General features: G+C 42.1%; 1 protein-coding gene across 1 annotated transcript in view; it reads left to right on the top strand.

Moving 5' to 3' along the window:
* The first annotated feature begins 16 nt into the window (after nt 1–16).
* Nucleotides 17–25,405, top strand: part of XRN2 (5'-3' exoribonuclease 2) — a 45,522-nt gene continuing 20,133 nt past the window's right edge. Inside the window, exons 1-25 of the mRNA XM_010082236.1 lie at nt 17–139; nt 807–891; nt 3,216–3,310; nt 5,065–5,192; nt 5,273–5,384; nt 5,947–6,058; nt 7,176–7,234; nt 7,314–7,403; nt 8,484–8,556; nt 8,657–8,707; nt 9,057–9,214; nt 9,634–9,708; nt 9,811–9,944; nt 10,047–10,104; nt 10,193–10,300; nt 11,103–11,147; nt 12,294–12,425; nt 13,637–13,752; nt 17,195–17,330; nt 20,817–20,924; nt 21,004–21,093; nt 21,649–21,721; nt 24,398–24,481; nt 24,825–24,922; nt 25,007–25,086. Coding sequence (XP_010080538.1) covers nt 17–139; nt 807–891; nt 3,216–3,310; nt 5,065–5,192; nt 5,273–5,384; nt 5,947–6,058; nt 7,176–7,234; nt 7,314–7,403; nt 8,484–8,556; nt 8,657–8,707; nt 9,057–9,214; nt 9,634–9,708; nt 9,811–9,944; nt 10,047–10,104; nt 10,193–10,300; nt 11,103–11,147; nt 12,294–12,425; nt 13,637–13,752; nt 17,195–17,330; nt 20,817–20,924; nt 21,004–21,093; nt 21,649–21,721; nt 24,398–24,481; nt 24,825–24,922; nt 25,007–25,086 — 2,423 coding nt within the window. The remainder of the gene's footprint in view (nt 140–806; nt 892–3,215; nt 3,311–5,064; nt 5,193–5,272; nt 5,385–5,946; nt 6,059–7,175; nt 7,235–7,313; nt 7,404–8,483; nt 8,557–8,656; nt 8,708–9,056; nt 9,215–9,633; nt 9,709–9,810; nt 9,945–10,046; nt 10,105–10,192; nt 10,301–11,102; nt 11,148–12,293; nt 12,426–13,636; nt 13,753–17,194; nt 17,331–20,816; nt 20,925–21,003; nt 21,094–21,648; nt 21,722–24,397; nt 24,482–24,824; nt 24,923–25,006; nt 25,087–25,405) is intronic.

The raw sequence follows: 25,405 nt of genomic DNA on the forward strand, positions 1-25,405 counted from the left end.
GGGACAGGGCACGGGAATGCAGGCGTGGCTGGTGAAAGGTAACCTGGGGGTCTGGAAACCCTTCGTCTCCATGGAACCCTGTTTCCAAGTGGGTCGGTTCCGTGACCCTGGGCTCAGGAAAGCCGGTGCCACCAGAAGGGTGAGGGCAGGAGTGGGGTGTCTGAGGAGGAGCGTTAACAGCTGCAGGGGTTTATGTAATTAAAACGGTATCTTGGCGGACGTACACTCATACACCGCCTTGGCCTCTCATTCTCATAGCATTTGAATCCTTCCTAGTTGTATAATTTCCATGTCTTCTTAATTAGCTTTGTCGGCCTTTTCTTCCACATATTAATTTTTTCTGCAGCTTCAGGCTTTACTCTGATTTTTGTGTGCCCGCCAACACAGGGTGTCACACTTGCATATGAGACTTATCTGTAGTCATACCCCTTAACCTTGATCGACTTCAGCTTTTTTGGTCTTGTTGCTGGTGTTTTCTAGTACAGGAGAAATATCTCCTGCCCAAACAGGGAGATGATTTTTCCCAAGGAGTCCTCTAAAATCTGGCTTTTCGTCACAACAGAAGTTTTCTTGTGAAGGCTTAGTCCCAGCCTAGCTGCTGTAGCCCACAGGTGGTCTTCACTAGCCTGCAGCTCCTGGTAGATGGGATTTGTTGGTTGCTTCAAGCTGGCTGCTCACTGCCTTCAGCTGGTGGCTTTTATTGACCCTCTCCCTTGCAGCAGCACGGAGGTCTGTATGGTTATCTGGGGAGCGCTTTGGAGGAAGTAACATAGCCGAAATAACGTTTGTTTGTTTGTTTTTGCTAGGCAGGTTCTGAGATAGGCTGGGCCCCTTGTGGGTGTCACAGCAGCCACAAGAGCGCTTGTGCCATCCTGCGGGACACGGTGGAAGGTGAGAGGGAGGATGGAGGTGTCCCCCTTCAGCCACAGCACAGCCTTGAATTGGGTTTGAATTACTGCACTGCAGTAGCTTCACAGCACAGTGACCGTGGCATGTGATTCTCTTCAGGGTTAACTTAGACAAAGTTTTTCTGAGCAGACAAACTCTTGAGTTCATGCTTCCTCTATGCTTTTCCAAATAACTTGTATTGTTCATCTCTTGTCAGGGTGTACTAGCTGGGTTTGTCTCTTGTTTGTAGCACTGGTTTTGAAAGCTCGTGTCCCTGCTGCTGAGCACGTGCTGTGGCTGGGGCCTGCCTCCTGTCCTTCCCTGGGAGAGACGTGCCTCACGTTGGGGAAAAAATGTCCTGTGAAGGAGGGAGAAATGTGCGGGCAAGGTAGAGAAGGTGAGGGAAAAGAGAGTAAAGTGGTTGAATTACGTGTGGACACGGAGCTTTTTGACCACATGTATCACCGCCTGCCTTCAGCAAGATTGCAGTGGATGCCAATGGCAGGCAGATCAGTTTTGATATTCAGTTCTTGTTATGGTCGGGGTGTTTTTGTGTTTCAAATTCGGGTCATGAAACAGAATCGTACATTTGGATTAATCAGACGTTGCACAGTTAGAGCTGTGAGCTGCTCTTTTGCTTTTATTACTGTTGTGGCTTCAGTGAGCCTCTCAGCATGAGAGATGTGAAGTTTATTTTACCTGTAGCTGCAAGAAGTGAGCTTTGTGCTCTAGGGGACAGATAAGGTTTGAGGATTTGTCTGCCTGGGGGAACTGTTACAGAAAAAGGCGATTTGTGGGTTTACAGGTTTAACTTATTAGACGCTCCCATGGCTGCTCACTCTGGCATAAGCCATGGCAGCTAGCAGTGATTGTTCTGGTCGCTTCACCAGACTCCTGGGGTTTGTGTCTCTGGTGGGAGCTATTCTGAGGAACTGGGTAAACCTCGGTTTAGAGGGCTCTTGGGACACCGTGTCTGCCAGGGAGCTGTGGGTGGCAGGGGTGTTGGGGGAACTGGAGGAGGATGTATCTCTCCCAGCTGCATCTGTTGAGCTGTGGCATTTGTGTTCTCCCACGGGGGCTGTGGCTCTTGGGAGCCCCAGCGTCTGAAGGTGTGAGCACATAGCCTACCTGTGGCCTTCAGCTCATGCCGGCTGATTTGCAAATTAGTGTTGTCGTTACTATAAATGGTTGATTTTTGTTTTTTTACAAGCTCGTCCAGCTGTTTCTGGATAATGCTTTAAGATCCATGTATTTAAAAGCAGTCACAATTTAAACAGCAAATATATCTGCAATCTCTAACAAGTGGAATTTTCTCTAAGAGCAGGAGATTTATCATTTTGATCACATTTGTAAACATTTAGATTAATTTTTATTTAATCAAAACTACTCTAATGTTTAGGTAAAATAGTCTTGGTTTTACTGAGTTTGTGATTTTTATGTCCTGGTGTTGTTTTATTTGTAATAATTGAGCATGTAACAGTGAATGTTCTTTATTAGAAGAAATGGAAAAATACAGCGAATTCCATTGGGCCAAGTTAGATTGACCGTAACTGAAGTGTCAGATCCTGAAGTCCTCATCTATGTTGCTTTGCTCCAACTTCGGAGCACGTTGCATTTAGAGTAAGGACAGCACATGGATAAATCTTATTCATTACAAATTTTTAATGCTCAAATCTGGTCATCAGTTTGAGAGCAGGCTAGGACAGTAGTGGGAAGCTGTGGTTTGTCTTACTGTAGCTGAATTTAAACTTCTGTCATGATGTAATCAGCTCTGTGTGTGTTTTAGGATTGCTTATAAATCTCTCTCATCAGAAATTTTGTATCTCCCGGTAGCTTGTCTCTTTGAAATATTACGGAGTTGATCCTTGTTCTCTTACCTTGCTAGATTATTTCTTTTTCTTAAATCTGATGAATCTTCTTCTTAAGCTGAGCAGGGAGAATAAGAGGAAGATCTTGAAGATAATATAAAATCCTGGAGAGAATATTCTTAATCAAATTCATACGAATTAATAAAGCTGGAACTAAAGTATCATATTTGAAGCTCTATTTTCAATGGTTTCGAAAGAGGCTGCAGATTAAAAGTGAACAGTTTAGTTCTATCACAGGAGATATCGCTCCCAGATACTTAAACCTTTTACCAGGCTGTTCCGTTAACCGTCTGATGGGTTTACGAGGATGTCGTGGTAAAGTTGCTGACAGAGCGGTATGCAGATGGGAACTGGATGGCTTTGGAAGCCATCTGAAAGAGATCGTCCTTATTTTGCTTTGCCTTCAAGACTGGAAATAAGATCTGTGGCCAGGGCAGTTTTATTTCCCATATCCCATAGCCTTTGATATCTTTCGAGTCACAGTTGGCTCCGGGAAGAGGTTTGATGAAAGATCGAGTAGAAGGCAAGGCGAGCGTCTCCTCCTGCTATCTGGTGTAAGCCGCAGTGAATACTCTTCTTTTAACCGTGCAGGTCCTGGCTGCCCAGGGTAACTCCGTGAGAGCGGCAAGCCTCAGGACAGCGTTTGCGCCTGACCATTAGTTCCTGCTAAAACCATGGGATCTGTGTGTGTGTCCTGGAAAGTTCAGTAAGGGAAGCAGAGGGAAGGGGTCAGGATTTCCTCTGTCAGGATTTGACTGGGTTGGATGAACACCATGAGGAGGATGTGAACTAGGAGAATTTCACCCATTCTAAAGAAGTGAGATAGAGGGACTTGGTGTTCAGTTACAGACAGATGACTTTGCAAAATTGCCCTGGGAAAGTTCCACGTGCCCATAACGGTGGAAGATGTACATACCAAATAAAGACTGATTTTGCTTCTTAAGACTGGGATAAGTTCATCTAGTTCTGCTGCTGCTCTGGGCAGGAAAATGGTAAGGAAGTCAATGGTACCATCTGGGTTTTATTTTTTCCTTTTTGATCTGGTAGTTTCCACTCTGTGTTAGAGATGTGGGAATCTCATTGAATGAGTAGCGGACAGCAAAGAGGCTCAGAGGAAGTGCTCGATGGTGGCTCAGCAGCTCCCGATAAGCTTCACGTGCATGCCAGAAGCAGCAGTACCACATTTTTCCCTCCTGTCCATGCAATCTGTGATGGTAGCCTTTATATAACATCCTGGCATTAATTTATTTCATTTGGCTTCGTGCCAGGCTGCTCAAGAGTACGCTTCATTCCAACTTCGTGATATGTTACAACCCTTGCCAGTCATAATTTCGCTGAAAATAATTTGATTTTTTTCTCGATCAGCTCATGTCTTGTCCGTCACAGATGCTATTGGTGTTTAATTCGGTGATTCCTGTGTTGGGCTGGTGGTGTTGCTTCAAAAGGGAGAGTGCTGAGTGTCCACAGTCACTGTGAGTGTTGCTAATTGTCTTTTGGCCAAACTGGAAAAAAGCAACCCAGCAGCAAAACCCCCAACAAACCAAACAAAAACCACAAGCATATGGTTTGGGCAGAGGAACCAGAATGGAACATGGTTCCTGATCCGCCATCTGGAGAAGCCGCTCTGTGGAACGCTCCTCGGTGTCTCCGGCCTGGCTCTGCCAGCCCACCGGAGGGGCTGGGCTTTGTATGGAGGTGTGCTGGTGCCAGCTCCTGTCTCTGCTCTGGGGCTGCTCAGAGGCTGTTCTCTTGCTCGAGGTGGTTACTTCTCATTGACGTGACCGCATACGCAGAATAACGTGGGATTATGTATTGCTTCCAGGTCAGCTAAGATTTGTTTGCTTTGGGCTTCGGGGTTTAAGCATTTAAAGTAGGAAGATTTTGATTCTCCTTGGGTTATCATGTTGAATTTATAGCATCGTGTTACAAACTGTGAAGCCCCTCTGCGGAGTTTTGAGGGAATCAGTATGGTCCTGGCAGTAAAAGAAATTGCTTTCTTGAATGACAGGAGCTATGGAAGCTTCTTGTTTATAATGTGTGCTGATCAACAGAAATGAACCAACTGCTGACACACATCATCCAGTCTTCCAGTTGTGCTAGTTTATAAACTTTTTTTTTTTTAAAAGCACTATTTTAGTAGCGTAAGTATGCATCTTCAGGTAATTATGTGGGTAGCTTGTTGCTACTGTTTTTCTACTGCCTTTGAAAAAAATAAGCTTTCATGAGTCTGTACACTAATACTGCTGCTGGCTATGTGTGATACTGCTCTAATCGAGAACTGAGATGTTTGTTTCAACTGCGTTCACAGGCTAAAGAGTGCAATGGCGTCAAGGCTCCCATTGACACCAGCAAACCGAACCCGAACGAGGTGGAGTTTGATAACCTCTATTTGGACATGAATGGTATCATTCACCCCTGTACGCATCCGGAAGACAAGTAAGGCCGTTTTTTCTCTCTTTGCAGATAGGGTTTATTGATGGCATTTCAGACGTTAAATGGAATGCTCTCTGTTTTAGGCCAGCGCCCAAAAATGAAGATGAAATGATGGTTGCGATTTTTGAGTATATTGACAGGATCTTCAACATTGTAAGGCCACGGCGACTGCTTTACATGGCTATAGACGGAGTGGTAAGTACTGATATCTGTAGTTCCCAGCAACGGCTGTTTGTAAAACTAGGGTAGGTGCCAGCCACATTTGTGAGATCCTTTGGGAAATAGTTTTCTAATGTGAAAAACTACAGGTAAAATATACTGCTAATTAAATTTTGGTGAGGATAATTACAAGCATCTGTGAGTTTTGTTGTCCACAGAGTTGATGTGCTGGCTAATGTAGTCTGCTGCAGTCTGAACTTTGCTTCTGAAAAACAGGAAACTTCTGTAAGACAGCAGCACTCTGGAACTACTTACGTCCCCCCGTTCTGTGGCGTTAGTAATGATTTGTGCCGCAGGCTGGGAGAGACCAGAAAAGCTGTTCAGAAACGTGTCCAGCTCCCACCGCTGCCATACGAGGGCTGGTGGTGGCACATGGGAGGGAGAACAGAACAGAAATCCCAGTTTCGGTTAGAGTTCAGGCTGATGTCTTGTTGCATGGTTGTATAGTCGCAGACCGGCCACGTGCAAAAGACTTGTTCAGAAAGGGCACGATGTCCCGATGCAGTAACTGAACCAGGCTTCATGATAACTATTTCAGGCTCCACGTGCAAAAATGAATCAACAGCGGTCAAGAAGATTCAGAGCATCAAAGGAGGGCATGGAAGCTGCTGAAGAGAAGCAAAAAATAAGACAAGAAATTCTGGCAAAAGGTAGAACTGTGACTGTATCAGAGATCTTCCAAGTGAGAGTCACCGTGTTTGATTTGAACACTTCAGTAAGGGTTAGGAAAGGGATGTCTTGCTCAGCAGATATTTGTCTGTGCGTTACTAGGAGGAGGAGGGGATAGCAAGCCTACAGAAGGTTGGATCTGTGTTTTCCAAAGATAAGAACTAAGATAAAACACAGTGTCACTTTTTTTCTTCCTCCATCTCCTGCCTGAAGTGGATTTGTGTTGAGTACTCTTAATTCCTTTAGAAAAAAAATTGCACAGAAGAGCAGGGATAAATGTAGTGATGGGAAACTAACCAGAACTCTTCTGGAAGGGAGTACAGATTTGTAGGGCTTGGGGAAAGGAGAGCTGAGGCGTAAAAGCAGGGGTCAGGTGAAAATACTACTGCACGGGCGTAATGAACTGCAAGGAAGGGTAGTTCCCTGACAGTGGAAACTCTCAGCTCAGTGAGGAAGCAAAGTCAGTGCAACTTTCAAAGGGTGACAGTGACATGAGTGGAGTGAAAGGAGTGTGTGCAGCTGAAGCGTGCTGTCTGGGCTGGAGCAGTGAATTCGGGTGACTGCAGGAGGAATGAATGCTGTAGCCCAAGTGAGAGGGCCATTGTGTAACCTATTGAGAGATGAAAAAGCGGGGACAAAGATTTTTTTAACATTTCTTCCTGTAGCATTTCTAGACTATGAAGACCCTTTATGGAGCTCAGAGATGAGAGAAGTTGGTGTAACCCTGTTTGTGAGCCCAAGTGAATAGATAGTGGAAACATAGGGGAGAATATGTAAGAAAATAATTATTTCCTAATGTTTTATCTCATTTAGCAAGCTCAGTTTCTTTGAGATTTCTCTCACAGTCTTTTGACAGAATAGGTAGTGAAATCGCTTTTCTGCAGTAACAACGTTTGCAAATGTACTAATACCTTATTTTAAGATGGAGATAATATAATGGTAAGAGCTGTTTTGGTTTTGTTGTTGTTGTTTTTTAAACAAACTAACTTTCAATAAGTGTTAATTGTTATCAGGGGAGCCGTCTGGGTTTTTATCATGCAAAAATGTTTTTAGTGTTCCATATTGATTTACCTCTGTTAAATGTTTTTATTGCTCTAGGTGGCATTCTTCCTCCAGAAGAAGTGAAAGAGAGATTTGACAGCAACTGTATTACCCCAGTGAGTAATCTTGCACTTTAACCAGCAATTGCCAGTGTCTGAATGAAGGGTTAATTTATTTTTTTCGGTCACTTTTTAGGGAACTGAGTTTATGGACAATCTTGCGAAATGTCTCCGCTATTACATTGCTGACCGTCTGAACAGTGACCCAGGGTGGAAAAATTTAACAGTAAGTTCCACAGTTTCACACTTCAGGAAAATTCAGGTGATCTCTTGGGCTGGGTTGGGATATGATTGAAGAGTGTGAATTGGACAGATCTGTCTCCTCTTCTGGCACTGTGCTGTTGGTAATAATGGACTGACTTGCACCTTCGGCTGGGACTTTGGAGGTACACCTCATCCTACAAGCACAGTCTAACAGTAGCGTTTGTTTTAATTTCATTTCAGAGCAATGGAAAGATTTGATAGGAGAAGCCACAGGTTGAAATAATGGGAGACAGGGTTTTAGGAGTACTTTTTTTTTCTTTGTATGTATACAATGTGTCTTGACACTTTTCATATTATTTTCACTGTTTCTTTTTTAACTCCTTTGCAACCTCGGGGAGGCTGCATTTTCTCCATCATTCTGATGCTGGATGACAATATGTGACGGGCAACGAAAATAATACGTACCAGCCTTCTTACCTTTCTGGACTTGGAAATTCTCTCCTCCTGTTCCTCAACCGCTCCACCCCCACTGAGTTTTGTTTCTGACAGCCCTGTGTTCGCTCTGTACAAGAGGGCAGAACAGTCTTCTCAGATGCAGCTGTCTGTTTTATTTTCCATCAGTTGATTGTTAAAGTGGTCTAATTAGAGGGCAGTTGACTGCTTAATTCCCTCCACCAGACGTGAGTTTTATAAACGCTAATGCTCATCTGGACATCAGCTTAAGGGAGTGTATAATGTGATAATGTATCTGCAAGTTTAGAAGATCTAAAGCGGGTGTATGTCTCCTTTATGTTAGTTCTCTAGTGCGTATTTCGATTGCCCTGATAATTTATCCAGAAACTACAAATATGTTAGGTAATGACGTGATAGTTTCAGTGGTTTTTGAATCGATACGTCAGCTTCATCCTAGAATTAGTAAAGAAAAATGAAGGTCTCTTCATTGGTTCCAAACTCTTAGTAATTTCATTTTGATTCATAGTATTTTAGTTGAAACTACAAATGAGGATTTCAAATATTCATAAGTCAGATTCCGTACGTGAACTATGCAAGTTTTTTTCACTGTGGTGGCTTAAATTGTTTACATCATTTAAATCTTTTGCAGGTCATTTTATCTGATGCTAGTGCTCCTGGTGAAGGTGAACATAAAATCATGGATTACATTAGAAGACAGAGAGGTAAGATCCAAATAAATGTGAACATTCTGTTTTAAACTGAGATGGTCAGTAATAGTTTATTTTACGTGACTTTGACTGAATGTAATTTTCTTTTGTATAGCTCAACCAAACCATGACCCAAACACCCATCACTGTCTGTGTGGGGCTGACGGTGAGTTTGAGTTCTCTTTTGCTGGAAATAGGTCACATTAAGCTTTCTTGTGCTGTTTTGTGATTGAGTTGGGCTGTAGATTTTAGGCTTTCATTAGTGTTTGTGTAAATAATGCAGTGTATTTGCTGGTTTTTGAAAGCTCTGTGTAACACATGAGGAAGGATCTAGCAGTGTCCATAGCTGAAGGGCTAACTGTCAGTTAATGGTACTCTCTGGGTAGTTTGTGGGTAAGAACGTCTGTGTGTTCACACTTGCTTAAGGTGGAATGTACTTCACTTCTAAACTTTTTTTAAAAAGCTTCATAATGTTTGTCCTTCATTATACTTTATTCCTCTCTTTTGATTGGTAGCTGATCTGATTATGCTTGGGTTAGCTACACACGAACCAAACTTCACTATAATTAGGGAAGAGTTTAAACCAAATAAACCCAAGCCGTGTGGTCTGTGTAACCAGATGGGTCATGAGGTTAAGGATTGCCAAGGTTTGCCCAGAGAAAAACAAGGCAAGGTAAGAATTTTGCTGTTTTTGGAAATTCTTTTTGTCTATAAGATAATTCATGTTTTAATGAGGTCCTCAAATTGTTCTTGCTGTTGGTTTTGGCTCAAACATAATGCAAATTATATCACTGGAATTACCTAGCTTTCCTCTTATATTAGTAAGTCAAAATTGTATTTCTGTAGCTCAAAAATATTATGGGAAACCTAACATCCTCACTTGGGGTGTTTTGTTGGGGTTTTTTTTCACTGGCAAGAGAAAATGGTCAGTAGCTTAAAACATGTGAAGTAGCAAAGTGCATGCTTGGCGTAAGAACTTGAGGAGCAGTGCTGGTACCCCTCTTCACTCCTCTCACAGTAAACCTTTAAAACGGAGCTGGAGAAACTTTAAGGTGAGCTTGGATGTCATACACCTCTTTCCTTTTATTTTAGCACGATCAGTTTGCAGACAGTCTTCCTATCTCCGAACAAGAATTTATCTTCATCCGATTATGTGTTTTGCGAGAGGTACGTTGAAGCAGTTACTGTATCTGCTTTATATAAATAATATTTTTAAACTCCATATGCAGTGTTTTCTGATTTCCATTTTCTTTTGTGTGCGTGTTGCAGTATTTGGAAAGAGAACTCACTATGGCCAGCTTGCCTTTCACTTTTGATTTTGAAAGAAGTGTTGATGACTGGGTCTTTATGTGCTTCTTTGTGGGAAATGACTTTCTTCCTCATCTACCATCTTTGGAGATCAGGTAGGTGAGAGTATGTTGGGTTTTTTTGGGTTTTTTCCTGCAGATATACTTACTGTGGTTTTAAATAGTAAGAATCTCATGCTTTTGTTTGTTTGTTTTTAGGGAGGGAGCAATTGATCGCTTGGTTAACATATATAAAAATGTGGTGCACAAGACTGGGGTAATTTTTTTTTGCTTTTTCTTTAAAAATATCTGAATGTTTGCTACAAAAATTGGCTTGTTCTTCAACTATATTTTCTGATTTGCAGGGGTACCTCACAGAAAGTGGTTTTGTCAACCTGCAGCGAGTCCAGATGATCATGTTAGCCGTTGGAGAAGTTGAAGATAGTATTTTCAAAAAAAGAAAAGATGACGATGTAATTTTTTTTGTTACATTCTTGGAGTTTGGTTTTAATCACTTACGTACTGTTAGACTGTGATGCTCCTTTGGTAGAATAAGAGAAAAAACAAAGTTTCCTTTTTTTTTTTTTTTTTTGTTATAATCTCTAGTGAATTCCTCTGTACTCAAAAGGGAATTTGAGTGCTCCCAGTTGAATTTCTTTTTTCCTGAACTGCAAGGCCTGTTTTTCTGATTGTTATCCCAAGTAACAGCAAAATGAAAACTGTGTGTGGGTTCTGTTTCTGCATACAGCTTTTTGAACAGCTGCTGTGGAAACTGAAGGAGTTGGTGTGTAATTTGCTGCAACCTGTGGAAGCACAAGCCATGAGCAGGGGTGGCACACTAAATATGAATTCCAAGTACATTCTTGCCTTGCCGTACCTCCTGCCATCTGAAATGTGTCCGGAGATTGTTGTTCTTTTGCTCTCTCTCTCTGCAGTTTGTGCATCTTTTTTGTAGACGTATTCCAGTTCATTCATTAAATGCAGGGGATAAAACACCTTGTGAAGGAAAGAAAAGAATTGTATTCACTATCCAGTCAAAAATTCAGTGCCACTGCTGGCAAAACTTTTTTTTTTCCCCCCACAGGTTTTCAGTGTAGTGTAGGAATTCCTACCCCACTTCTGTTGGATTTACAGACACAAGAATTAACCTATGTCATATTCAGAACATTACGTAAAAGCCCTGTGGCCTTTGGGTCAGTAGAGGATTATGGTGAAGTATTTTTCCAAGAAATCTGTATGCTTGACTGACTTTATTTCTCTTTATTCTGTATTTAGGATAACTTTAAAAGACGGCAAAAAGAAAAAAGGAAAAGAATGAAGGTAAATGAATTCCTTTCCCAATGCAAAATGTATGTATGCTATAGCTTTCAGCAGATGTGTTGGTAGATGCTGCGGTTGTAATCATGGCATTTTCTGTCTCATGTATAAACTATCATGGATTTTTGTAAACTGGAGCTTTGGAAGAAGGTATTGTGTATTAAAGGCTTCGTAAAAGGGGAAGGAGAGAGAGTTGAATGTGCTGGGTGATCGCTGTATGTTGTGTCCTTTGGATCTACACAAATCTGCGTTTTTGTGATTATTCAGCGATGTTTCAGCGTGGGCACTGTAGAGGAATTGCTTTTCCATGCGTTAACACGACTCTTCTCAGCAATTGTATTGCTGAGGGCCACGGAGTTCAGCGTAAGAGTTTAGGTTTAAATACTCGTGCCAGTTGGCATTAAATGGGTTTGCTTGATTAGAGGCAAGGGAGGCTGGCCCCAAACCACAGTTATCGCACCTTCTGCGTGTAAACAAGGCAGCACTGCCGGGTCTCTCTCTGGTGTAACAGAGAAGCATTAGCTGCTGTGGGAACGTGTTTGCCCTTTCTGATCCATGTGAGCTGAATTCTTTAAAATTACGTTAGTGGAAGGATGTTGTTTTTCTTCTATTCACAAAATGTTCTGATATTTTAAAAATGGGCTTTTGTATGTTTGTTTCAGCACAGCTTTGTTCTTGGTTAGGACATTCAGGTAAGCGAGGCTTCCAGAACTTTCAAGGCTACAATAGCCCCGCTCTGAGTACTGTGCAGATCCTGTGCTTGTTTTTTAAATTGCATATTTTCTGACTATCCCTATTAGAATGGAAGAAATTATTCTTATAAAGAGTATGTTCTTCCCAAGAGGTTAGGTGAAGTCTCACTTCCCCAGAAAGCTGCCTTTCAGCCCATGTAGAAAGAGCTTGGGCACAAAATGCAAGGTTTGTTTGGGGTTTTTTGAAGGAGCTTAGTAAATTATGGGAATTAAGAGCCTCACTTCATGTGTCATGTCTGGTTGAGATCGTTAAACATAATTAAGCTGAACAGAGTGAACCAGTAAGTTATCCTTGTTTTATGTAACCTATTAACCTGAAAATGGTGAGAGAGCATGATCACGCTGCTGTGGAGATTATACATGTTGTTCAGTATGCCTCTATCTGTTTATCTTTCAGAGGGATCAGCCTTCTTTCATTCCTGGTGGGCAGTTTTCCCCGCAAGCTCTGGGAAATCGATCTAGTCCTCAGGCAATCAGTAACCCTAGGCAAGCTGCCTTTGAGATGAGAATGCACGACAGACAGAACTCTGTGAGTAGATGATCAGAGGTATTTCTACATAGAAGGGGAAAAAATGACATCCTGTGTTACTCTGGACACCTTTTTTCTCTATCCTGTCAAGCTTTCTTGAAAAGCAGAGCAGAAAATAGTTATTTTTCAAGGACGTGGCTTTTAATAACCAGTTTTTTGTAAGACTACTTGAATAAAATAGTGTTCTTTATGTTAATGTTTGGTATGATACTGCTTGTTCGATCGTTCTGGGAGGGCAGGTGTGAGGTGAATGCATCCAAGTCAAGTTTGGGGAGAAGAGCCACCATATCTGTTTGGCACTTGTAGGGTCAAACCTCCTGTGAGAACACGTTTAGGAACTTCCTCAGGAGGTTTGTAATAGACACAGGCTGAATACCTGAGCTGGAGAAACTTAGATGAAATTTTTATAAAGGTATGAGACAGTGAGGGAAAACTGGAAATAAGTTGAGTGCTCTGAAGTCTTGATTGTTAAATTGAAGTAACAATTATGACAAATATTTTCTTCCTGGGCATGAATCTTCATCCAAACACTGAAAAAGTTTTTGATTAAAGGTCCTTTTCATCAAAAAGATGTTTGTTCTGGTTTTTAAGTCTAAATAAATAAAATACGCTTTTTCAAGTATAATTTCTGCTGTTTTTCCCTTTTAATCTTGAAACTTTGCATACGGGTTAAGCAAATCAGTACTTTTATGGAATGGGAGAAGTTTCATTTAGACTCTGTAATATTAGATAAATTTGAAAGGAGTTTAAAGATCAGTTATGAGGAAACAGAGTATTTCTGCCAGTTCTGAATTACAAGCAGCATTTTTACAGTAGTCTGCATATTCGTTTTTCACTGTTGGTGTAAAATGAAGTTGTAAGATAAACTGTTGGACTAGAGACAACATTTGTATTCCAAAATTGGAATAGACCAAAAATGGCATGTTTCATCAGTTCATCCTGTCTTGTGTATTGCATCTTTTTCTTTCTCAAATACAATGAACCTTTTGCCTGGAGGCATCAGTGCCTGCCTCTTTTAATACAAAGATGTGATCTTTTCTTTTGCTACTTGACTTAAGAGTTTAAGGATTGCATAGCTTTTGCCTTGGGTTTTTGGGCAGCTGAAAATAATGCATGTGATTATTACAAAGCTGTTAATTTTAACTTGAACTTAAAATGTCTAATAAATCCTTTTCCCCCTCTCTATTTATCTGTAATAATTCTGACCCTAGACAACTTCATCTCCAAATACCAGCTTCACTTCTGATGGCAGCCCATCCCCGGCAGGAGGAATTAAGCGAAAAGCTGAAGACAGTGACAGTGAACCTGAGCCAGAGGATAATATCAGGTGAAGCCATTTTTTGTAGCTCTTTGTTAGCAAATTGCTGAAATAGATGCATTCTAATTAATGCCATTTAGCTTAGAGCAGCAGTGCCTTCAGATGCTTTTCTATGATCTTTTTATCCACTGGTAATTAATGTGGAGGGTTAGAATATTCAGTAAATTCCAATGAGATATGTAAGCTATAGCTGTTAAATCTAAGTATCTAGATTAGTATGCGTGCAGGTTTTCATCCTCCGAGCCCCTGCTCCCTTTGAGACCAAGCACTAGATTGGTGAGACGTTCCCTGCTCAGCTTTATGTGAGCTGAATGCCGCTCTTCTGCCGTTGGATTTTTGAGCAGTTTAACCCATAAACTTCAGTTATGTTCGCATGTGCAGCGTTGTTTATCTTGACTATCACAATGTGTTTTCCTCCGTGTTTGATTTGTAGCGGGGTCTGTTTTGTCCATGCTGAGTTCTTCAAACGTCTTCGGATGGCTGATTCCTAGATGATTAAGGGACAGGAGTTTTATGAGAATTAACTGACAGTGAATTACCAGTGAGTGGGAATTCAACAAAGGTTTAAATCAAGCTATTGCCCTTTAAATTGAGGGTGAAAGCTCTTATAATTTTTTGTTAAAGGTTCTGTCCTGATAAGTGCAACCAGTAGGTTTTTGTTTCTGCTGAGTCAGGGGACATAGGTGGACATGGGAAGACAATGAGGGTTACTTCATGAAGTACTGGTCACTGGTGTCCAGCACTGTTGTCGTGACATACTTGTGACATCCAGCCCGTCAGATCTTCCAGTATCAGATATTCTCTCATTCTTATTTTTTCGTGTATGTATGCGCAGACCTGAATGGATTAATTCTTTTTTTTTTTTTTTTTTTTTTTTTAAACCAAGCAACATTTTTATCTACAATCAGGATAAATTGTAGTATTGCTTTCCATTTGAATTTTCGCAGAGATTCTAAAAGAAGCTTTAAGAGTTTTATAGCAGCTAGTGTGAATGAGCCGTGGTGATTTATAAGTGACAATAGTTTTGACAAGGTTGGTACTGCCAAGCAAAAGGATATGTTACATTTGTCTGCAGTTATTTAAGCTCTTTTGTAGCTCAGAATATTTATTCAGATCCTTTTCTGAGTGGAAAATAATTCTGTGCTTTTCATTGTAAGTAAAAGCTGCATAAGTGCACTAGTGGCAACAAAGTTGTTTACAGGAATAGATTTTGTATTTACAATTATGTTAAAACCAGAGCAAATAGTTCTAATCAGCTGGCAGATTGTGTTTTGTTATCTTAGGGAAAAGGTTTTTGAAATTCACGCAAGTGTCTAGCTGCTGGGGAGCTCCTAGGGTCAGATGCTCATGGACTGCAGGTGTTCTTGACTCTGTCCTTCAAGACTTCAGCGCAAGTAGCTCTGTCCTTGCTCACCTGGCTTCTTTAAGCTCTTGAAAACATCTCTTGGTTTCCCACCTCCTCATCAGTTTGAGTCAGCTTTGAACTAGCTCAGGTCAGATTGTAAAAAATATCCCCTGTACCCGTCAGCCAACTCGAAACAGAAGCAAGGGGAGATCTTTGCTCTGTCTTGAAGGCTTTGTGCGCGGTAGTGATTGCACGGGCAGATTGTGACGAGTGTGAGCTGACCTCACGGTTACTTGTGTGCTTCAGGTTCTGCATGTAATTTAACACTGTCTCAGCCTTTGGGAAGGGATCTTGCATGATGGTTTTCCGATGTGACAATCAATGCCAAGTTTTGAATGGTTGAGAGTAAAATTATATTTTTTAAAAAAATCATTATTAAGGGATTATCTGATATCCCCAGTTTCTAAATCAGATTTGTCGTTTGCTTTACTCTAGGTCACCTGAATGCCAAAATTCAGGTGAACTTTGAGATATGTACGTGTAGACTGCATGCACGATGGTGAATAATATGTTTAAAATAAACCACCACGACAACAACAACAGGAAACCCCCCGAAACAGAACAAACACAAAACCCAAATAAACCCCCCCCACAACATCGGTGATAGGTTTGTGAGGGAGGCCGGTTCTGAAGCATGATATCATGATTGAACCAGATGTGAAGCAAAGCCTTATCTTTCTGTTATTTAAGGAACCTTTTTAGATGGCAGTCTCCGAATTGAACTGAATTTCCCCCCAGGCTGCGTTGTGTCCGGTACTCCTAATTCCCTGAGGTTTTATGTGCGTATTAATGGCTCCGTGCTCGTGGCACAACGGTTCTCTCGGAATCCACGTGTCACCTGTTGAATGCCAGGGGACACGGCAGATGTTGTGAGCGGATAAAATGTCCAAGGAAGAGAAACTCTGGAGCCTGTGGGAGGGATTCCTGCGGCTGCCCGAGCCCCCCACGGCTGTATTCCCCTGTGGGCTGTGTTCTCTGTTGATCTTCATGATGGCACACTGGCCACATTTTTCCTGACATTATCCATTAGAACTCGGATTCAGAGGCTTGTCTGTCGAAGATGAGCAGGAGGTTGTTTTCCCCTGACCTCGGCTGTGGACAGACATAAGGGGGAGCTGTGTGAAGGAAGGACAAATGGTGTCTGGGGTTGCTCTTTTGGCTCCAATATCTGTCTCTGTTGTGGAAGAGTGAAAATCCCTGTGTGAAAGGAAACTGGTCTGATGTGAGTCAGCGAGCACAGCAGTCCTGAGTTGCAGATAATTCTGCTGGTGATCATAGCTCGTCTGAGCAGCAATAGAATATAGAAAAAAAGCTGCTGCTTGTTGTTATTTATTTGCTTACTTTTTATTTTGAGTAGTAGGGAAACTATATCACTTTTCTCCTTGAGAGGGATGTTAAATTAGGGGAGTGAACTTGATGTGAGAAGATATTCCAGTAAGATAAAGATTTTGGCCTATGGTAAATTAAACTAAAAAGGAAGGGGAAGAGTTTGTTCTCTTTCTAGTGGTTGGAAGAGGTAAAGAACAAAGTTCAAATGGCAGTTTTGGCAGTAGATTCTTGATAAGGATGAAATTTCCAACTGGGAACAATACTGTTTTGAAAAATCCTGACAGCAGCAAGCACACATTTGAAAATCTACCCTGCTCCTAACAAGGACTTTGAAGATGTGTTTGTCGGTGTGGTAGCTTCAGAATTTCATCTGGATTCTCTGTGATGCCAACCAGCAAATTTTATTCCCTTGCTGTTGAATATCAGCCTTTATGCTTTCATTTAAATTGTATAAAAAGGAGAATTGAGATAGCAAGTGACTTTGGCTTATATATTAATTCTGATACGTAAATTGTGCTGCCCAGAGGAGCTGTGGATGCCCCATCCCTGGAGGGGTTCAAGGCCAGGCTGGATGAGGCTTCGGGCAACCTGGGCTAGTGGGAGGTGTCCCTGCCCATGGCAGGGGGTGGCACTGGATGGTCTCTAAGGTCCCTTCCAACCCAAACTGTTCTGTGATATATTACCATGTATTGACGTCTGTTTGTGTTTGTTATGCAGGTTATGGGAAACCGGTTGGAAACAGCGCTACTATAAAAACAAATTTGATGTTGATGCATCTGATGAGAAATTCCGTCGTAAAGTTGTACAGTCCTACGTAGAAGGGCTTTGCTGGGTTCTCAGATACTATTACCAGGTACTTGAAAAATTCTTCTCTGAAACCCCAGTTGTCTTTTGTGTCTATGCCCTATTTCTTTTCAGGAAATAGCAATTATCCATTGCTCATTTTTGAAAAGCAGTGCACTTTTTTTTAAGCTATAAAATAAATGGGTGCCCATTCTATTTGACACTTGAGATTTGAATGCAGTTTTTGTTTCCCCCATACAGTAACGATGCTTGTTAGTTTATTAAGAACTGATGCATATTTTTCCTTTGCAATACGTAGCCATGCATAGTATAATTCCAAATGACTAAATGAGGGAACAAAGGACAAAGCCTGTGAAATGCTAGTAAGAATTGGAAAGGAACAGTGTTGTCAGTCTCCTCCATAGATTATAATGATGTTCTATAAAGTGCATTGTGATTGAAGTAATCTGTATCTGATTTAAATCTTTTGATAATTGAGATGTCAGATTGGCAAGAGATTAGTTAGACATATTGGGGTTTGTTGCACCGATGGTTGATAACTAGCTTCGTGCCCTGAAGACAGAGTAAGTTGTATTTTGTGTGTGACCTGGGAACAGAATGTGCTCGCGCCGATGGAGTTTATCCATCTCAGCAGGATTTTGTACCGTGGACACCGTGCCATGGTGATAAAGCCGCACATTTTTCATAGGTGGACAACGCTTGGCTGACTTAGAGCACAGGCAGGGCAATACCTCGTGTGCCTGCAAAAAACTGTTCAGTGTTAAAGTTAGTTTATTTTAACAGGTACTCCTCTCCCCTGCCTTGGAACAAAAAGTGTGTTTCTTTCCCTTCTACTGTCTTTGTTAGTTGAGTTTGGGCTCTGATTTGCATGCTGTGGTGGATGGGAATCACCCAGCTCAAGGTTTGCAAGCCTGTTGCAGTTGATCTGCGGGAAAGCTGAGCTCCCCACATCCTTGGGTAGCTCCTTTTGCAGAGGACACGTGCCACCTGCACACCTGTATAGGTGGAAACTCCCAGGAACCTGGGCACAGCTCAGGGCTGCTCAAAGCAAACAGTGTTCCTGTTCACCGTGGCAGTATATGTTCCTAGAACTCTATACGTGCCCATACGTCTCCAAAGGGAGTAAATGAATCTTCAGAGTAGCTGTAGGTGCCTGCTTGCTGGAACACTGCCCGCATGACCTCCGGTGAGGCAGTAGTCCAAAACCACTGCTGAGGGCAGTCTGGATGGTCAGGGGCTCAGAGGAAGGGAGCATGTGGCAAAACTGAGTGGTATTTTCAGGGTGACCCAAATGTCTGTACTCATTTGAAGATGTAAAATTGAGTTTGTTGTGCGTGGGGTCTGCATTGATTGCTTGGTGATCAGTGGCCATGGCCTTGTGCAGACTTCATCATGGGCTTTGGGAGCTGTTCAAACCAGGATGGCGTTTGCATGGGCACTGTTGGGAGAGTTGTGGCTTTAAATGTACAGGAGCTGGAAACAGGCCTATGCCGAACTGAAACAGCGTGGGTAAGTCCCTGCGCAACCCTTCCTGGGTCAGCTTGTAAGACCCATTCAGTTATTGAGATGTCTCCTCGTCCTTCCAAGTTTGTAGACATTCTGGCTGAAGTGACTGATGCATAGAGAAGTGATAGATGATTACAGCTGCAGAGAAAATAAACCGGTGAGCTTGACAACAGCTTCAGCCTCCAGGCAGGACCATAGTGCTCTCCAAACAATTGAGAAGGAGTGCCAGTGAGACCTCAAAGAAAAGTGACTGCACAGAAAACATGTTCTGGTTTAGAAATGTTCCAAAGGAAAACTTGAGAACAGTACACGAACACATCGGAGACATAAAATAGTGCAGCAATGAAATACTTGCACGTGCTGCTGTACTTGCGTAGCAGAACTGTGTGTGGGCAGGATGCTGTAACCTGCTGCACATGGGCAGACTGTGGGATCAGTGGGGAGCAGCAGCGAAATCACATTTTGCCCACATGGAGTAACCTAATCCCATAACCCACACTGGATTAGGAAGATGTCGGATTGGGGGAATTTCAAAATAGGTTTGGCTGAGGGGTTTTTTCGTTTTTTTACCATATTAAGAATTGCTTCCAATAACTACTGCTCGTTGTCCATAAAACTTCTGAGAGAATACATTGCGTGCTTTTCTATTCTTATAAAAAGCGAATAATGCAGAGCATGTTCCACTAGTGGGAACATCTGTTTGGAGAGGGGGGAAAAAAAAAAAGGAATAAAAGAAAAAAAAAAAGAAACAAATTCACCTGGCTTTTGAAACATACTGAAACCATCTGAAGAATTGCATCTAATAATTATACTCTCTGTAATTTTATACCAAAAATATCGCTGGAGGAACCTCATTGACATTTACATATTCAGCACTGGAAGTCAGAATAGTAGGCTTTTGTTTCAAGTGGTGCTGCTAAGAAAAATAGCTGAGGAGGTGAAAACTTGACTTAGACCTTCTAGAGCCACGTTTCCTTTACAGAGTGCATTGTGTTCTGATGTGTTTTGAGTTTACTTTATTTTCTCCTATTTGAGGGAGGTTTTGCCTCTTTCAAGTGAACACACTTTATATTTCTAATATTCCAGACAGAAGAATAAGAGGGGAAAAGCAAAATGTTACTCAGAGTGTGCATTAGTGCTTGTACTGAATAGAAAAGTAACAGTTAAAACCAAAATGGTTTTCAGCCTGCGACAAACACTGTTCACATTTTCACACCTGGTAGAGCGTATCGTATCAGGGTTCTCTGCTCCCCTGCACTCCCAGTGCAGCGGTGGGATGCTGCATTAAAAACCAGTAGTGCAAACTGTGTGCTGCCAGAAAAGCGCTGCTGCTGAAAAAAAAACTTTCGGACTGCCACAATCCTGCCATTCATATGATTATGGAGAATTTGGAAATTCCTTCTCTGTGTCATCTGTTTGAGGCGTGGTAGCAGCTCTACACCAGGTGAAAATGTGTGCGGTTGGTACAGGCTCCTCAGCCTGGCCCCAGGGACTGGTTAACCCTGCGGGTGGACCGCGATTTCCTGCTCTCCGCAAGACACTCTTGTGCTTGGCTTACTGGGCTCTGTGCAGGTGCTCAAGTGTTTTTTCTGGAGGGGGAGGAAAAAGGCATGAGGTACATGACAGTGAAGCTGGGGTGAGGATTCTGCTGGAAGGTGTTTGGTGTTGTTCTGGTGATAGGTGCTGTCTCTGGCTGTCTCCCTTAGTGACTCAAACCTAGCCCGTAGCAAGAGTTCTTTGGCATAGAAGTCTCTCTGCCCTTCCGTGCTGCTGAGGAGGTGCCCGAGGTCTCCGTTCACTGTCCGTGAACTCCCTCGCTCTAGTCTGGCTATGAAAAGTTAAGTCCCAACCTGAAGCCCAGAGTACCTTTAGAGGCAAGAGCTCTTTCTTTTCTAATCATGGGGACTCCTCTTTCTCCTGGTTGATGCTGGGCTACACTTTGTCGTCTGTAGTGACTGGGCTACATGATTTTTATGGTTTTTTTCTTTTCTGATTTGTCTGATTTTGTGTCCCTTGTTCCCTGTCCTAGGGCTGTGCCTCCTGGAACTGGTATTACCCTTTCCACTATGCTCCCTTTGCTTCCGACTTTGAGGGTATTGCGGACATGCCTTCAGATTTTGAGAAAGGCTCAAAACCGGTAGGGTGCCTTTATGTATTTATTGATGATTTAACAGTTCATTGGAAGGGCTCTACATCTACTTGTTTAATTTCAACAGTTTAAGCCTCTTGAACAACTTATGGGAGTATTTCCAGCTGCAAGTGGAAATTTTCTGCCACCAACGTGGAGGAAGCTCATGACAGATCCGGTAAGAATCTGTGTTTGATTCCTCTCTCTAAGGTTCCCTTGTCTCGCAGTTGTGTGAGCATGACTTGCTGCTGCTTGCTTCAGGCAGAAGAATAATGGAGACCAAGAGGGAACGGTTTTGGTAGATTGCAGAGATTCTTCAAAGATCCTTAGAAGTGGTTCTTTCAATTCAGATATTTCAGCGAGAAAAATTATTTCCTGACTCTTGTACACTTTAGTAAGATTGTTTAGTTTCTTATAGAAACCTTGCAGAACTTAACTGGGGAGCAGATACCTTAACCCCGTTGTCTGGCGTTATTCTATCCTGCTTAATTTCCTGGCTTGATACTCTTAAGTGATGGAAGCGCCCTACCACGCTTTGTGTTTAAATGGCATTTAATAAAACTTGTTTAATAAAAGATGTGCGTTAATAACAGATGACTGTTGGTCAGAGTTCTTTGTGTCCTCCTCACCTTTGTGTTTGCTCACCCTCTGCAAAGTACACTACTACATGGCATTCTGAATCAATTTAATAATTGACTTTAATGAATTTTTTTTTTAATTTTCTCAAATACAGGAATCAAGCATAATTGACTTCTACCCTGAAGATTTTGCTATTGATTTAAACGGGAAGAAATATGCTTGGCAAGGTAAGGTTTCAGTTTCCTGGTTTTTGAGCTGTAGTATACTGACCTTAGTCTTAGGAATCTATGTAAAAATAGGAAGAAAATGGAAAATTATCTTGGTGAGATAATGATGCACCAGGTCATGTGGGTAACTTGTGTTACTCAGTGTGGGGGAGGAGTGTTTTGCAGCAGGTATATTTTTAAGAGAAATTTGTATGAAGAACAAATTATGGCTCAGTAACTGATTTAGGCTTGGCAATGATTAGTAGTAATTTCAGCAGTCATTCTAGATTTGTTAATTTGTCCTGAACTAGATTAATCGCTTTTCTATTTTTATCAGCCTTCCTGTGTAATTGTCTTTTGTCTCCTTTGCATTTAATTAATGGATCTTGTTCTGTTCAATCAGTGGCTTATTAGTACCTTGTGAAAAATGCTTTGGGGAATACAGAAATATTTGGATGCATACAAAGAATTTAAAAACAGATACAGTCTCTCCTTTCTCTGGAGAATATTAATTTTAAGGTCTGCCAAATTTTGTATCTGGTATTCAGCCAATAATGTAACATCTCAAGTAGAGGTAAAATAATTACTCGGGCACAAAATGAAACACATGAAATTCCATCTGAGCGTAAGAAAGCACATTTTTTCCTGCAAGGGTGTTCAGACACTGGGACACGTTGCCTGGAGAGGTTGTGGAGTCTCCATCCTTGGAGATGTTCCAAACCCACCCAGCTGGACATGGTCCCGGGCAACCCGAGCAGCCCAGGCCCGTGCTGGAGCAGCAGCGATTCTGTGATTCTTCTCCCAAGGCAGCTCGCCTGTGTTTTGGAACAGCCACAGGTAGATGCAGGAGTATCTGACTTGGGACAGTGTTCCAAACTCAGAATATTCCTAGGCATTATGAGATGCCTTGTGTAGCAGGTTTTCCCTCTGTAACCCTTTCTTACCTCTGCTGGAATTCTCGCAACCTTCCGCAGTCCTTCTGTCCAGTTATCAGAGCCACAGTCTGAAGCAGTAAGGTTTTAAATAGCTCCCGCATCCTTTCAGCAGCCTGTAATGTTACTTTTGATTCATTTAATGCTTAATGGCTTTATAAACTCTTTGTTCTGGATTTACATCTGAAATTCTCATCCTTAAGGCAGTTGTGAGACTAGAAATATTTCCCAAGGTGGATGTACAGCCCCTCTCTGTTAAAAAGCATCTAGTATACCTTGTCCTCTTAATGAAATGTTTTAAGATCTTCCTTTTAGAGATGTGATGGCTCTTCTGAAAGCTCCGCATTGATCCTTTTTGCAGTCTCCTGGGTTATCAACACTTCCCATTTTGTTGTCATTCCACCAGTGTGTTGTGAAGCTGAAAGCAGATTGTTTGTTTTCCAGGGTAGGCTTGTCACTGTTTCCCATCCCAAGCAGTTCAGTTCCAGCTGAAATTCGGACACGGCTGAGGTCTGGCGCTGTCTTTGATAAAGCAGTAGCCAGTCTGCGCGGAAATTATCCTTGTATTTTGTGAGCAGAGACCGTGCGGGTTTCTCGTTTGGTGTGGTTGGCAACAGCAGGATGCACAGTTCTGCTCCTTGTTGTGTTACAACAGGCTAAATAATGTTCGGATTCAGTTCCACTTCTGACATGTTTAACACTTTGTTAGTGGCTTGTTCTCAACTGCTTTTGTTAGGAGAGGGTACGAGCTTCTGGTGTAATTGCACTTGAGGGGAAGTTTTAGGTTGTCCCCTTTCCTTCAGCTCCAGGACAATAGCATTGGCTATAATGAAGGATCTCACTTCTGAAGCCAGAGTTCCAGGCAGGCCAAGTTTCAGGTTGGGAATGTAAGGCTGTAGAAGTCAAAGTCTCTGTGAATGTTGTACCTTAGAGTGATGACAAACGTGTCGGAGATCTGCCCACCGGTAGAACTGGTACGGACACAAATAGGAGACTACAAACATCAGTTTGGTAGAAATACTTTGCTGTCATCTTGGTCAGGAAAAGCTCTAGCATTCATGGTAAGGGAAATAAAATAAAAAACAAAATAGTTGCTCCCAATTCCAACCAATAATAGGGGTGGCAGAAGTAAATCTTTGAAGAATTTTCATACTGAACTTCTTAGTGCTTTTTTGGGTTTTATAATAGAAGAAAACATATACTGGAGCATACCAGGATGGGCTGTTCTCCAGCTTCATCCGGTGTGATGGAGTGGGCTCGGAGATGTGCTGCTGAGTGGAAGATTAATAGCTGGTATGACTAGTCCCTGATGGATGATATCTGTATCGCTGTGTTGTGGAACTTGGAGTGATGTTTGTCTCCGTTGTTGTCTCTGAAATAATGAATTTGAATAAAGTAGCACAGTGTTCTGTCAGGGGAGTGTTGTAGCAAATGAGACAAACACTGACTGTCGTACTGAGCTGCTCTGGCTCCTAAAGGAGGCAGGGGTGGGTGGAGGTCACTGCCTCCCAGTGCCTGCACAGGGCTGGGGAGGAGGAGGAGGATGGAGGGGTGCTTGTACATGAGCTTCCCTTTTCAGCCTGCACTACTACTGAGCTGTTTTTTCCTAAATGGCTTACAGGGTCACAGTCTCTGAAAATGTAGGAGCTTCTTTTCTGCGATGGATGCAACGGTTGTTTCTTGGGTAAAGAATCTGTTGGAGCTTTCCATGATGGTGGCTTTGGTTTTAGCAAGTGTGAAAAAAGTAATGGTTTTGTTTTCCCAGGTGTTGCGTTATTGCCATTTGTTGATGAGCGACGCCTTAGAGCTGCCCTGGAAGAAGTCTATCCAGACCTCACCCCTGAAGAAAGTAAGAACTGTGATTTTTGTTACAACTTGCTTTTACTGCTGTGTTTCATTCCAAGTGAGCAAGGTGTAGTAGATGTCTGCTTGGATTGAATTATGCGAGGCTGTAACCTCTTCATGGATGGTGCTGGTGACTAGAATTCTCCTCGATGGGCTTGATTTTGTAGCTTTCCCTTGCTGTTATTTTACTGACGTAGACCTAAACCTGCGTAAGGCTTAACCTGAAAGTGAGATGGCAGCTTAATTGTATGAAAAGCGTCTGTCAACGGGACAGTGTGCTGGTCTGTTGTGTTCCTCCCTTCCCCCTCTGCTCTGAACTCTTATCCCTTTCTCTTCATCTTTTCTAGGCAGGAGAAATAGCCTCGGTGGGGATGTTCTCTTTGTTGGAAAACACCATCCGCTTTGTGACTTCATTGTAGAGCAGTACAAGACCAAAAATACCGAGGTAGGCTGTACTTGTTTTTAAGGGTTTGTGTAAATGGTGGCGGTCTAATCAAGTGCTTCAGCTGAAAAATTGTTTTTTCCATAGCCAGTGGATATACCGCCAGAGCTGTGCCATGGAATCCAGGGAAAGCTGACGCTGAATGACAACGCCGTTCTTCCAGACCAGTGAGTACGGCTTTTGGGCTGGGTTCTTTGCTGCTCAAGGACATTTCCTTCAGTTATGTCTGCATTTAAATAAAAATCTCTTTGTGCCCCCAATGAGCAGCCTGCAGCTCCTGACAAGGCAATGTAGCTTTCCACTACGATTCCTGGTAGGTGTGTATTATCACCAGCATATGTGAAAAAACAAGCAAGTAAAACTTGAATTCTACATTCCTTTTTTTTTTTTAATTTCATAACTAGGCTTTATTTCATAACTAGTTTATTTAATAACTTTAAAGTGCTCTAATGTGTGTGTTTAATTGCTGATGAATCTTTTTTTGTC

The sequence above is a fragment of the Pterocles gutturalis genome, unplaced genomic scaffold, assembly GCF_000699245.1.
Source record: "Pterocles gutturalis isolate BGI_N339 unplaced genomic scaffold, ASM69924v1 scaffold19984, whole genome shotgun sequence".
Lineage (NCBI taxonomy): Eukaryota > Metazoa > Chordata > Aves > Pterocliformes > Pteroclidae > Pterocles > Pterocles gutturalis.